This window comes from Parasteatoda tepidariorum, chromosome 8, assembly GCF_043381705.1.
Source record: "Parasteatoda tepidariorum isolate YZ-2023 chromosome 8, CAS_Ptep_4.0, whole genome shotgun sequence".
Taxonomy (NCBI): domain Eukaryota; kingdom Metazoa; phylum Arthropoda; class Arachnida; order Araneae; family Theridiidae; genus Parasteatoda; species Parasteatoda tepidariorum.
The window spans coordinates 8,923,692-8,936,575 of NC_092211.1; the positions used below are offsets into that span (position 1 = coordinate 8,923,692).

Sequence of the window (12,884 nt, forward strand, 5' to 3'; positions counted from 1 at the left end):
GCTAATTGCTTAAATTTGTCTCCTTAATTCTCTTGGGAAAAATTAATTCTCTCATATTTACATACAACGTATGCATCTATTTCATTTAAGTCAAAGTTAAACAACATGATTATTAACTGCAGCTATTGTACCAGTAATATACATTTAAAACATGAAGAATTGCAATAAGCGATTTTACCCATTTTTCATATAGTACAATTCCAATAAATTTGCAAAAAATCTATTAAAAAATTGGGGGTAAAAAGTTAAATTGCCTTTTTCAAAACCTAAGTAAAAAAAAATTTTTTTTAAATTTAATTTAAGTGCTAATTTATAAAAAAAAATGTACTCACGTTATAAATTTCAATTGGACGACTAAACTCCGTTTTCTTATAAGTATAAGGCATTATAAATGAGTAAAAATATCAACTCAATATGGCAGAAAATACACGTGTTTTATGAAAGCGTTACGGAACACTTTGTTTACATCTGACTCGATCCATTGCTGACTTTATACTGCATCCTCACACAAATCAATAGAGCTAGAGAAGATGTGACGTCATCTTGGGCACGGTTCGGTTAGCGCGCTCTACTACGAACCTTACGACTAAAAGTGCCCTTTCGGTGGATAATGGGAAGGAAAAAAATAGCCATTTCGTCAAAGTAATTTGTAATTTTTTTTTCTTCCGTTACTTCTTTTGATAGCCACCCGCATCAGAATGACTAGAAAGATTAGGTAAGATCTCTAAGTAAAGTCGTGATGAATGCAGTCAAGGTCGGTAAATGTTTCTTGAATGGTAAGAATCATTACAAAGAAGTCTTAAATAAAAAAAAAGAGCGAAAACAATATAAAAACTTGTCATTTAAATTAAGTTTTAGCGGAAGCAGTATAAGAGTTTGAAACATTCGAATTTTCAGTAAAAATTTCTAAATAAGTATTAATTTAGAAAAAATATTTCAATGATATTTTAGCTAAGAAAATGAAATCGTTTCAAGTTACTTAGTGAACGAATTTATTGTTCATGCGTTTGGAATGTTTGAAAATTAGACATTGCAATGCGTTGAAATTACAATGGGGTAAAATCGAATTTCTTGAAAAACCGTTTAGGAACAAATGAGGTATTCTCGTTTGTAAATTGCTTCTAACAGTATTTAGAAAGAGTTTTACGAACGCATACTTTAACTACGACGTTCCTAATTTGTTCGACTTTGAAAACCCGGCATTTTATTTTAAAAGAAATCATAATCAGCTGTGCTGTGAATTTACTAATCAGAAGATTTAATTATTTTATAACCGTCGTTGAACAGCAGAAGCAATTTTGAGTTTACGACCACTTATGTTCAACTTCGTAGCCTTGTAGTTTTGAAGACAATCCAGAAGACAAGGGAACTCGTGGATTAAGTATTGAGAGAAATTTGCCTTCGCGGAGGACTTTTTGAGGGAACTAAACCACATTTGCGTTACATGGAGAGGAAAACCTCGAAAACGTCCTAAGGTTGGCCTAACGGCAAGGGGTCTCTAACCCATGATCCGTCTACTACTGAGGATATTTTAAGCCAGCACTGTAGTCGGTGCAAGCCGGGTGCGGAATTCGTATCAACCAGCCAACCATTGCTTTGATTCGAACCCGGTTTACTAGGTTTTATACTAAGTTTCTGTCTTTCTAGTGTTAATAATTACTGTTTTTTTTTTCAAAAACGATCAAAAATTCCTTTTAAGGAAAATTTAAATAGGTCTCACTATCTTTTAAAATGTTTTTTATAAGGAATCCTATTATAATATCGCTTTACTTTTTTAACGTATAAATAAAATATGAATGTTTTCCAAATCTTAAAACAGGTTAAATTTTATAACAAAATTGTACTAATTTTGAAATTTATTCAAATTTTACTTATTTATTTTTTTTTTTTAAACTGGTGGTATCAAGTTCAGGTGCTATATCACCACCCCTACTAANAGATTTTACATCGAATCTTATAGTGCGTCTAATAATTTAGGCAGGGACTGTAGATGGTGAAGTGAATTGAAAAATTACTTTAAAAAAAAAAAAAAAACTTTGTTTTTGTTTCGTTTGGGAAAGTTGAGAAATATGTGAAATTTTGAATCATATTGAGTAAAAAAAAAATCAAAATCTATTCTCAGAACTATAAAGTAACAAAAAAGCATACACATTTGAGATCATAAAACAATATTTAATCACTGAGAAAACAAAATCACGATCAAAATTAAGCGAATCACTACTCAAGCAGGCAGGACTGGAAACACCAAAACCGGTATGGAATGATCGCTTGATAAAACGCGGCGGTGATTGTCCGAAACACCTTTTAATTCCTCTTTGATTTCTTTCGCCATCAAATGGAGTTTAATGATTTCAGTCCTGCTTTCCTTTGTAGCAATTCGTCAAAATTTGACAGCGAACGTTTTTTTAGGCTTCATTTTTGACAAGGATTATGAAAATCTAAGTTAAAAGTGATCATTATGAAGCATACTGTAGGTACTTTTGAAAATTATATTTAAATTTATTCAATTTTTATTTGTTTATTTATTATTATTTTTTTTTTTTGAAACTGATGGTGTTATCATGTTCAGATGCTATATCACACCCTATATCCCTACTAACTCACTAAATTGAAAATTCGAAACAAATTTTTAGCATCGATGCATTATTCAAGATGAAGATAAACGTTCATATGTTAATAACAGAAAATAATGTTCAAAATAATACCCTTTTTTTTTGGTGATAGGTGTGCTGCCACTCACCAACCCCGATTATTACTCCGCAATAATTGTTGTTTCGTGGCAGAATTTAGTTTTTCTACTAAAGTTATAATTATTCACTTAACATATAAAAAGGAATTCTGTTTACTTACGCTTGTACCTCCACTTCCCAACTCCAAATATTATTATCTATTAGTATTATAAACATTTAGATCTATTGGTCAACAGAAGTAATCATTATTTAAAATAACATTTATATTGTTATAACAATATATTGTTCAAACAAATTCGATGAGTTCGCAATCGTCATTTAACATTTTCGCTTACCAAACCGGCGGATATATTAAATACTATTTCTGCTGATCGCTAGGTTCTAAATCATTTAACAGATCTTTTTATTTTTACTCAGTGTTCCCTTGAAGTATGATGTCAGAAGATAGACTTGGAATTTGGATTGTTATTAAATTTCGCATTGAATATGACTTTGAAACTTTAAACAACATAACTCGATAACTTTATATATATTCAGTAGATTCGGCATAAAATTTAACAGTATATACTAACTTAGATGTTTTTAATCGTGTTTGATGTTTTTGATTGATTAGCTTATAAACATTTATTGTAAAGGCATTTTTCACTCAGTATGTCACCAATTTGTTAAAGTCTTACCATGTATAAAAATCTAATGGTCGTGTCTCAGTTTTCCATTGTTGTCAATACATTTTTAGTGGCTGGAAAATCACATGGTAGGATCCAGTTTTCCCTAATTAATTTTCATATTGGCTTTTCATTTTTCCATTTTTTTTAAAAAATTCATAGTAAAAAGTATTTTAACAAAAAAAGCCAATATTTTATTACAACTCATTTTTAGTTTAGCCAACGTAGTAGGGGTTGTTCACTGTAAAAGTAAATTAAGTAGTTATAAATGAGATTTTGAGACAACAAGCTTTATGTATAGTATTTCACATTACAAGTATTCAGTTAGTGCTTCCTATATATATGGTTGGAATTATTTCGCTTTTACATAGGGGCCAACTTTCCAAATCGTTTATCAGTATACAACACAGAAATATATAGTTAGCAAGCACGGAATTCAAATTAGCGCAATTTTAAGGTAGGTGTGCAACTTTACTCTACATAGGTATATAACATTATTCATGAACTTCGTATTAAAAAGAGCTGCACTTGGATAGAAATACTAAATTAAAAATTATGTAACAATGAAATTTTATATTTCATTTTAAAATGAAACTGATTACTTGGAATCAATGTTCTGATTTCTGGTTAAATTAGAACTAGTTGTTATTTTTCTTTATTATCCTGCGTTTGAACCACTAAAAATGTTTTATCACAGTATTTCAAGTTCGAGTTAAAGTTATTTTGCTTCTTTATAAAGGAGAAAAGATTAAGTTTCAAAATTTCTTGTTGGAGAAAGTGGAAATATAAGATTTTTTAGAGTTGTTTAAGGTATTAAATAAATTTGCTTAGATTAACAGAAAACAAAACTATTTCATACCATTTGACTTCTTAAGTTAAGGAGAAAAGAAATTTAGTTTGAGATGATTATTCTCGAAAACCGTCATTTTATTCAGTCTTAAGACCATAACCATGACTATGAAATCATAAATCTGTTTTTTTTTTCTTTAATGGAAAATATGATACAATTAAACAAAAAAATACATATTACCAAAATTCGGAGTAAGAACCTACTTTTACTGTGAGAAATATATATGATCACTTACCCCAAAACTTTGACTGAAAAGCTTGCAATCACCAGTTCCAGTTTCCCCACCGCACACCGCTCTTCCCATGGGCTTATACACTCCTATTTCGCCTACTGGTTTGGGCAGTAAGGCCGGCTGGACATTGGGTATTCCGTAGAAAGTATCGTCCAAAACGAAGAGGTGTAGCCTGCCTGGGAAAATCTTATGAGGGCTGATATAGGTCTTTATATATTTATGGGGTACTATTTCCGGACCTTCTGGTGTGTATGTCATCTTGATTATAAATTATGCACTAAAAGATTAGATGTTTATCCAGCAAATAGAACAGGAAAAAAAGGGGGGAACAAGTGTTTTTGAAGTGAATCTCGAAAGAACGCGCCGCACGACAGAAGACAATAAACCACTTTGGCTTCGATTCCGAAGACGAATTTAGATGCTCCACTCAAGGTGGGATTGAGCCTCTCATCGGATTTAAATGGCATGCGGCATATGCAAATCATGACGAAATGTTTATTTTGGTGAAATTCAGGGATTTAAATGGAGTCATTTAAATAATTGAGGATTTGATACAGCTTTTTATCGACGACGAAGATCTATCTCTACGTGAATAAGAAAATTTCAAGATAGCTTTTTTTTGTTGCTTTTTTTCGGGACAAATAAACTGTTTTAGCCAAAAATACATAACCTTGCGCCTGTTAATGAATTTGGTGAAACAAATTACTCATCGGAAGTCTAAATTTCTCTAGCTACAAATGCTACAAGTTGCAGGGATTAAAAAGTTCGCTTATTTAACCCACTAATGCCCAATTAAAAATTTGTATATTACGTGAAATTAAAGATGAAATACAAATCCAAATTTACTACTGTCCCAAGCCAAATTATTAGACGTACAATAAGATTCTATGTCAAATCTTAATTATACGGTGATACTCTACAGCTTTTTTGTTTTTATATGACTGAAACCAGTTTGCACTTGTTTATATTCGTGTATCAATTGGTTAACATTGTAACGCAATACGTTAAAAATAAAAGCAAATGGGAAGTATATAAAAAAATCTCCTCTATAAAAACCCATTACATGTATGTTTAAATATAAAAGTATTGCATAGATACTCGTGCAAAACATGCAATTATTAAAACACTACAGTGCGTCTAATAATGTGGTCTAATTATTATAATATACTAATATAATACCTGATATAATAAATATTCTATATTTATATAATATATCGTCTAATTTATCCTATCGTCAAATGTATGTTATATATCGTCTAATTTCACCAATTTATAGACGAACGTAAACAAGTGCAAACCGGTTTCGGTCATGTAAAAACAATAAAAGCTGTATAGTAATCACCTGATAATTAAGATTTTACATCGAATCTTATAGTGCGTCTAATAATTTAGGCAGGGACTGTAGATGGTGAAGTGAATTGAAAAATTACTTTAAAAAAAAAAAAAAAACTTTGTTTTTGTAGTACACATGGAAAATAGTTGTAATCTCGACTGACAATAAATTCTGTTTGCATCATTTAAGAAGTAATAGTAAAAAGTATTAGAATAAAGAATAGAATTGTTGTTAAAATTTTAGCTACTCAGAAAATGGTCTATATTTAAATTGTCAATAAATTCATTTTGGCAAAAATGCTGAGAGTGAAAAAGAAACGTTAGAAACTTATATTTTCCACCTACTTTTGATTTGAACTGAGACTCAACACAGAAAAAAACATGGTCAAAACTTCTAGAATACGATAATATTTAATGTCCTATGCATAAAGTGTTTTTACTTTTTTTATTATTTTTTATTTACTTAAAAATAGAAGAAAAAATTTTAAACTGTAAGTTATACAAAATTTTACATAATTTTTAATCATGTAATTTTAAATAAACTGCAAAATTTGAATAAAAATGATCTAAAAATTTTTAAGAAATAGAACTTTAAGAGTATGGGTTCTTTCAAATTCTATAACTCAAAAACTAGTAATTAATTTTGCTGAAGTTTCCAGTTTTGCCTCTTAAGGTTACATAGTTTTAAATGAAAAGACGTAAAAAATATTGCATAATTTTCAAATTTTTTCACCATTATTAAATTAAGTAATGAAATATAATTAAAAGTAATAAAAATTGGGTTAACTGGCTTTATAAGTGTGTGAAACAACTTTTTGATTACCTTTAAGACTTTGGCTAAATGCGCAGAAAGTGAAATTATTAAAATCGGCCCAATATTTCACGAGCTCTTTTGCCGAAACCATTAGGACACTATTTTCCAGACTCAATAATTACCTCCAATATTTCCAGAATAATTTNAAAAGTATACTTTGCGAGAATTAAAGAGTTTTTACTTAAAAAAAGTCCTTAATCGTTTTTTGTTTTACATAACTTTGGTGCTTTTCTGCAGCAATGTTTCGCCATTTTTTAGGGATAACAGGAAGGCTGGCGTCGCCTCTTGTTGTTGTTCTATGTATTCAGTAGCATTTTCGACAGCTTTAAGTTCATCTGTGTGAGAGATTTTTATGTTGATTTTCATCGTCACTGTCTTCATCATCTTCGCTAGGTTCATTTCCATTATTGACGAATTAACGATCATTTCATGGGATAGAGTTGTTAGATTTTGTTTTCCCGAGTGTTTGGAAGATAAAATTCAGATTTATTTTTCGGCGGTATTTTTAAAAATGAAAAATAAACTAGAACCAAAAAATCCTTAAAATATTTGAAAGCTCGGTTAAAGCGGAAACTCGGATAACCGGGGCTCGGATTATCGGGACTCTACTGTATTTAACTTCTTTCATTTGACCGAGATAACGCGAGAATAGTAAACTGATGATAAATCAAACGTTTGTTACACGTAAAAAAATTAAAATTTCAACTGCAAACTTGTGTATTCAGTTTCTTGTATTTATTAATAAAATAAAAAAAAAAATATGTTGATTTTTTGCATTTTTTTCTTCTTCAAAACATTTGTAAGGGAAGCGATTTATAGATATCTTCAGTCATATTGGAAGAATGGATTTCAAAAACTATTTTAATAACAGGTTTTACCATTTTTCATTTAGGCGGGGAATTTGACAGAGTTTGTCTTCCCTTATTCAGTGTCTTGGGAGCAATATTTCTTTCCAATTTTGGCATAAAATAAAAGAAAGGTGGGGGGACAGAAAGTGACTGACAACAGAATATAATTATGGATCAGATATGGAATCTGAATTTTCTCTAAATGTTTCTGGTAGTCCTGAAAGTTCTATATCGGAATTCTCTAGTGATGGTGGGAAACGGAGGTTCAGAACTTTAGATTCAGAAGGTTCGAAACTTTAGTGAAATGCTTCGTAAATAATTTATTTTTATTCACAAAACAGTACATGTTTTTTTTATTATCTATTAGTCTCCTGTAATAGGCTGCTTTCAATTCCTTAGAAAAAAAAAGTAGTCAACTTCAAGTAAAAATGCTCAAAGTTAAGTAAAATTAATGAAAAACTATCAGAAATTAATAATTTAAACAATTTGAAATACTAATACAAATTCATTTAATCGATTATAAGACAATTTTTTTTTTTTAAAAAAAAAGCTTATTTTTGGTTCAAATAGGTAAGGGAAATGAAACGGTTATGCGTTTAATAGTATTTCATTGAATATAAATTCATTGACTAGTAAAAAATAAATAAAAAAATAAACTTATCTTCTATTCTGCTAAAAACTACTTTTTATAAGTACATTATAAGCTGAACAAAATCTGATAAGCATTATAAGTTAAATTGAACTAAAATATAACTACTCTGAATAACTCTGCAACAGTTCAGAATATAATTTAATACAAACTTTTGAAATTTTTGTCTGTCTAATCATTTTACCAGAAATTAAATAAACTAGTTTTACGTATTCATTTAAATAATTTATTTTATTTGCAATTGCAAGGTCATTTGACTGAAAGCGATATCACACTAAAATTGTATGAATTTCAAACATCATTAAAATTAACAACTGAGCTTCTGACAGTTAATAAATGTTCGGAGCGAATTAGCCATGGCTCTGTTAAAAAGCGCTAGCGTAATTAAAAAAAAAATTTGGCACAACTTTTGAAGTCTGAGTGGCAACCCTAATAGATTAAAACAAACCGTCGCCACACTTCTTAATGCAAAAACCAAACGCAAAGCAAACCTGATGAAGTCGTATTCAACTACAATTCTTAGATCACAAACTCTATCCATTCAAATGAGTTGCATTTTTTATGGTATTTTTAACCCAGATCAAAATTAAATGAAAAAAGAAAACGTATAAAAGTTGTGATTGCCTTATTACGATTACTAATTACTAAGGCCCGGATTTTGATGACATTTGCATTTTTTTTGCATATTATGTCTCTTAGAGCATTTTTTTAGATTTATAGGGCATTTTTCTTTAAATTTTGGGGCGTATTTTGCATTTTAATGCATTTTTTAAAGTTTTCTGTTAATTTTTCCAATTTTTATTATTTTTTATCAATTTTCATTATTACACTGGCTTTCAAACAATGAAGAAAATCTATAGGATATTAACAGGTGAAGCAAAATCTTTTCAAATTGAAGAAGAATTGTCAGTAAGTGAGACCGTCTTTTTCAAGTACACACCTATAACATCAGTAGACGTTGAAAGAAGCTTCTGCAGGAATGAAAATTTACTTTCAGACAAGAGACGCTCGTTTACATTTCAAATTATCAAAAAACATTTAATAATCCAATGTAATTCTGATATTTAGTAATATTATGAGATGGAAGTTGTTATATCCATTAAAGTTTCTATACAAAATAAAAATATTTTGGTGTCAATATATTTTCCTTTTTTTGTTATTTTAGGATATAAAACATATTTTTCAAACTTTAATGAACGTAGAACAAGTATTGCATTGCTTTATATTTTTTAAATGACTCATAATAATTTTAAAGAGCAAAACATTTTTTTAATTCAATATTTTTACTTTATTTAAGGCATTTTTTGCGCAATTTTTGCATTTTTAAGGGCATTTTTTGCACTTTTTAAGGGCATTAGTTGAGATTTTTTAGGTCATCAAAATCCGGGCTCTACTAATTACCCATTGGTCAAATGCTTTTTCTTTCTGGTTTGACTCCGTTAAACGTTTCAAATCATGGGTTGCAAAAACTGTCTCAATGGATGTTTGTCGTCGGATTAGTTTTCAAATCCTGCCTATGTACGTGTTTCGTAAAATATTTTTCCTTCTTCAACATTTATATTTATATTGAAATCACCGTTAAGACAGTCATTATTCGTTAATAATAAAAAGAATATAAAAAAAATTAAATCATTATTATTATGTAAATACATTAAAAATGCCTGCTAGTGAAAATAAAAATAAAAACAGCAAACATCGCCACAACGACGCATGCGCACTGTTTACTATTATTCTTGAACACAGTTGAAAAGTGTGTGGACGCCATCAAATCTAAACCAAGACCCATTTTGCCAAAGGGTAATAAATAAAAAATAGCAACAAACAACAGCAGGTAACAGCAAATACAACTACAGACGCCAAGGTCATTTTGCCAATTATTACTTCACCGACAAATCAAATCGGTGACTCGATCACTTTATCAACATTCATTTCACCCACATGATCACTTCCTGATAATTGCTTTCGACGACATGACATTTCATCGTCACAGTCACTTCGCCCTCACCGACATGATCATTTCGGTGATATAATCTGTCGGTGAAGTGATTGTCAGCGATAATCCAACCCCAAAACCATTTGGACTCACAATGAGATTCCAACCATTGATAAGAGAAAAATGGATAACGCATGACCAGAGCTCTCTAAAATGGTGCTATTTGTACTAAAATTTGTCCTATCTGTTGTAAGCAAGAAAATTTTTTTTTAATTTTTTTTATAACCGTTGTTGAACAGCCGACCCAATTTTTGGGTTTACGACTACCAATGTTCAACTCCGTAGCTTTGCTATTTTGAACCCAATTCAGAAGACAAAGGAACTCCTGGATCGAGTATTGGGAGAAATTTACTTTAGTGGAGGACTTTTTGATGGAGCTAACCCGCATTTGCGTTACAAGGGGAGGAAGACCACGAGCACCTGCCACGGTTAGCCTGACGGCAAGGGGACTCTAACCCATGATCCGTCTACCACTGAGGATATTTTACGTCATCACTGTGGTCAGTGGGATTCGAACCCGGTTCGCCTCATTGGAAGGCGAACGCTCTATCCCCTGAGTCATCGCGGCTCAGCCTGGTTTGTTTATGAAAAACAATGATTTTTAAAATATTCGAAATTCTGACACTAATAAACATCATTTTAGCAGTGATGCCAACTGCTTCAGACGAGCCATAATAATTTAAAAAACGGTAAACAACTGCATACTAAAATTTGCTGTTGTAGTTCGTTTTCGTCACACTAGAGCTGCACAATGGGTACTAAAATTTGCAAGTGGTGAACTAATTTTGTTTACTTTTTAAACGGTGTCGCATGACTTAAATGTGACTAAGTGGCGAATTGTATAAGCTTTGAATTATTTAGAAATAGTGGTGGATAAAAATTAAACCAAGATTCACAGATTAATGAACTACCACTTGAAAATATTTATTTGCTGTCCGGAGCAAGTTGGCATCGCTGATTTTAGAATAAAATACAAATTTTTCTGATTGGTTGAAATATTTGTAACTGAATGTTTAGTTTTGGAAAAAGCCAAATATGAATTATCAAAATTGCTGTTATTTAGAAACGAAACAAAACTAAAATTTAATATGTTTAGTACAAATAGCGCTATTTCAAAAAGTTTTAAGATGGAATTTTATAAAACGAGTTACCAATTTGAATGGATGGAATTTCAAAGTACGTTACTACAGCATTAGGTAAAAAATTATGTTTCCATTAAAATATCATAGTTTTATTTTATTTTATAACCGTCGTTGAACAGCCGACCCAACTTTTTACGGGTTTACGACAACTATTGTTCAACTCTGTAGCCTTGTAATTTTGAGCCCAATCCAGAAGACAAGGAAAATCCTGGATTAGTATCCCCAGAGGTGTGATTTGTTATGGGAACATGGAGGACTTCGTCACTCAGCAGATTTAACGTGCACCAGTCACCATTTACTACAGTCTTCTGTCGATGGGGATCGAACCCACGCCCTCTTGCACATGGGTCCAGTGCCCTACCAACCTGGCTAATTATTTTAAAATAATACTGTTTGATAAGATATTCAATAACTTATCCATTTCGCAGGCGATAAGGTCGCGAATGAAAAAACAGTAAATTCATCTTTCAATATATTGTACAAATATATTTTTTAAATTTTATTTCTTCAATTGTGAAAATTTTAGACAAGTATAAGTAGAAGTCGAGCACTCAGGAATCTCTAAATATTTCAACTGTCGATTTATACCAAGTAAAACAATAAAGAACATAAAAATTGATTTGACTACCTGCAGTTTACACATACACCTGGAAATTTTGTATTCGTCATAATCAGGTGTGCTTCTCATCCATTTCCATGCAAGACACCGGGAGAGAAACATTCAAAAAATAGAATAAATGGAAGTGGAAAACGAAACAATACTATCGGTCAACGAATCTTCATAATTGCTGTAACTTGTCATTCACTACATACAGGAAGAACCACAAATGTTTAATTGCAATGTCATTTAATAATGAATTTCTTTTCACAATTTTATATGTCCCAGATAAACAAAAGTAACTTTTTTGGGATGCGATTGCACAAATTTTGGTTGTGAACTTACAGCTTATACAGGGAAAAATACAAAGATATGTTCAAGCTGAACTACATCAATTGATTATCATTCAATTAATCGCTGTTGTTAATGGCAACCAGTTGTTACACCAATTAACATTGAAATGAAAGATAATCCAAAAGTCTAAGTTGATGACAATTCATCTACCTGTCTGCTGAAAATTCATCAATGTTCAATTAATTTCTAGTAGTAATTAATAGGAATATGTTTCTTTTGGAGCAAGAATAAGAATCGTTCAATAGTAATACTTCAACAACGAATTGCTATTCACAACCACAAAATTACGGCATTTCATTGAATTATAGTAAAGTGATACAGTTCAGCCTCTGGCTTGAATATCTTATTGGTTGCAGTAAGTAACTGATTGACTACTGATAACTTTTCAGTCGGCAGGTAAGTGAAGTACAGACAGCTTAGACCAGAGGTTCCCAAACTTTTTTTTCTCGTGGACCACTTTCAAAGTTTTACTATTTTCGGTAGACCTACATTTCTACTGTATTCCCAAAACTCCTAAGAAATATCGCCCTAAATTGGGGGTGCTAAGAAGGGGGAAAAAGTAGCACATTTTCTTGTGTTCTATTTATTAAAATAATACTTGTAGTTATACAAAATTATAAACATTTATTATTACATTTATTATTACAAAAAATCAACAATGAACACAGAAATGTAAATCAACAATAAAAAAAAGTCATACTTTTAATGAGACTGATG

The 12,884-nt window shown here is 30.7% G+C and overlaps 1 protein-coding gene across 5 annotated transcripts in view; it reads right to left on the reverse strand.

Moving 5' to 3' along the window:
- The window catches only part of LOC107454192 (calpain-B), a 100,624-nt gene extending 95,777 nt beyond the window's left edge, over positions 1-4,847 (reverse strand). Inside the window, exon 1 of one of the 5 annotated variants that reach the window (XM_043051893.2) lies at positions 4,441-4,847. In XM_043051893.2, coding sequence (XP_042907827.1) covers positions 4,441-4,695 — 255 coding nt within the window. In that variant the 5' untranslated portion in view covers positions 4,696-4,847. Of the gene's footprint in view, positions 1-332; positions 501-4,440 lie in introns of those variants that run through there. The other 4 variants (XM_043051897.2, XM_071184447.1, XM_071184450.1 and 1 more) reach the window with 4 other exon arrangements.
- Between the last annotated feature and the right edge of the window lie 8,037 nt (positions 4,848-12,884).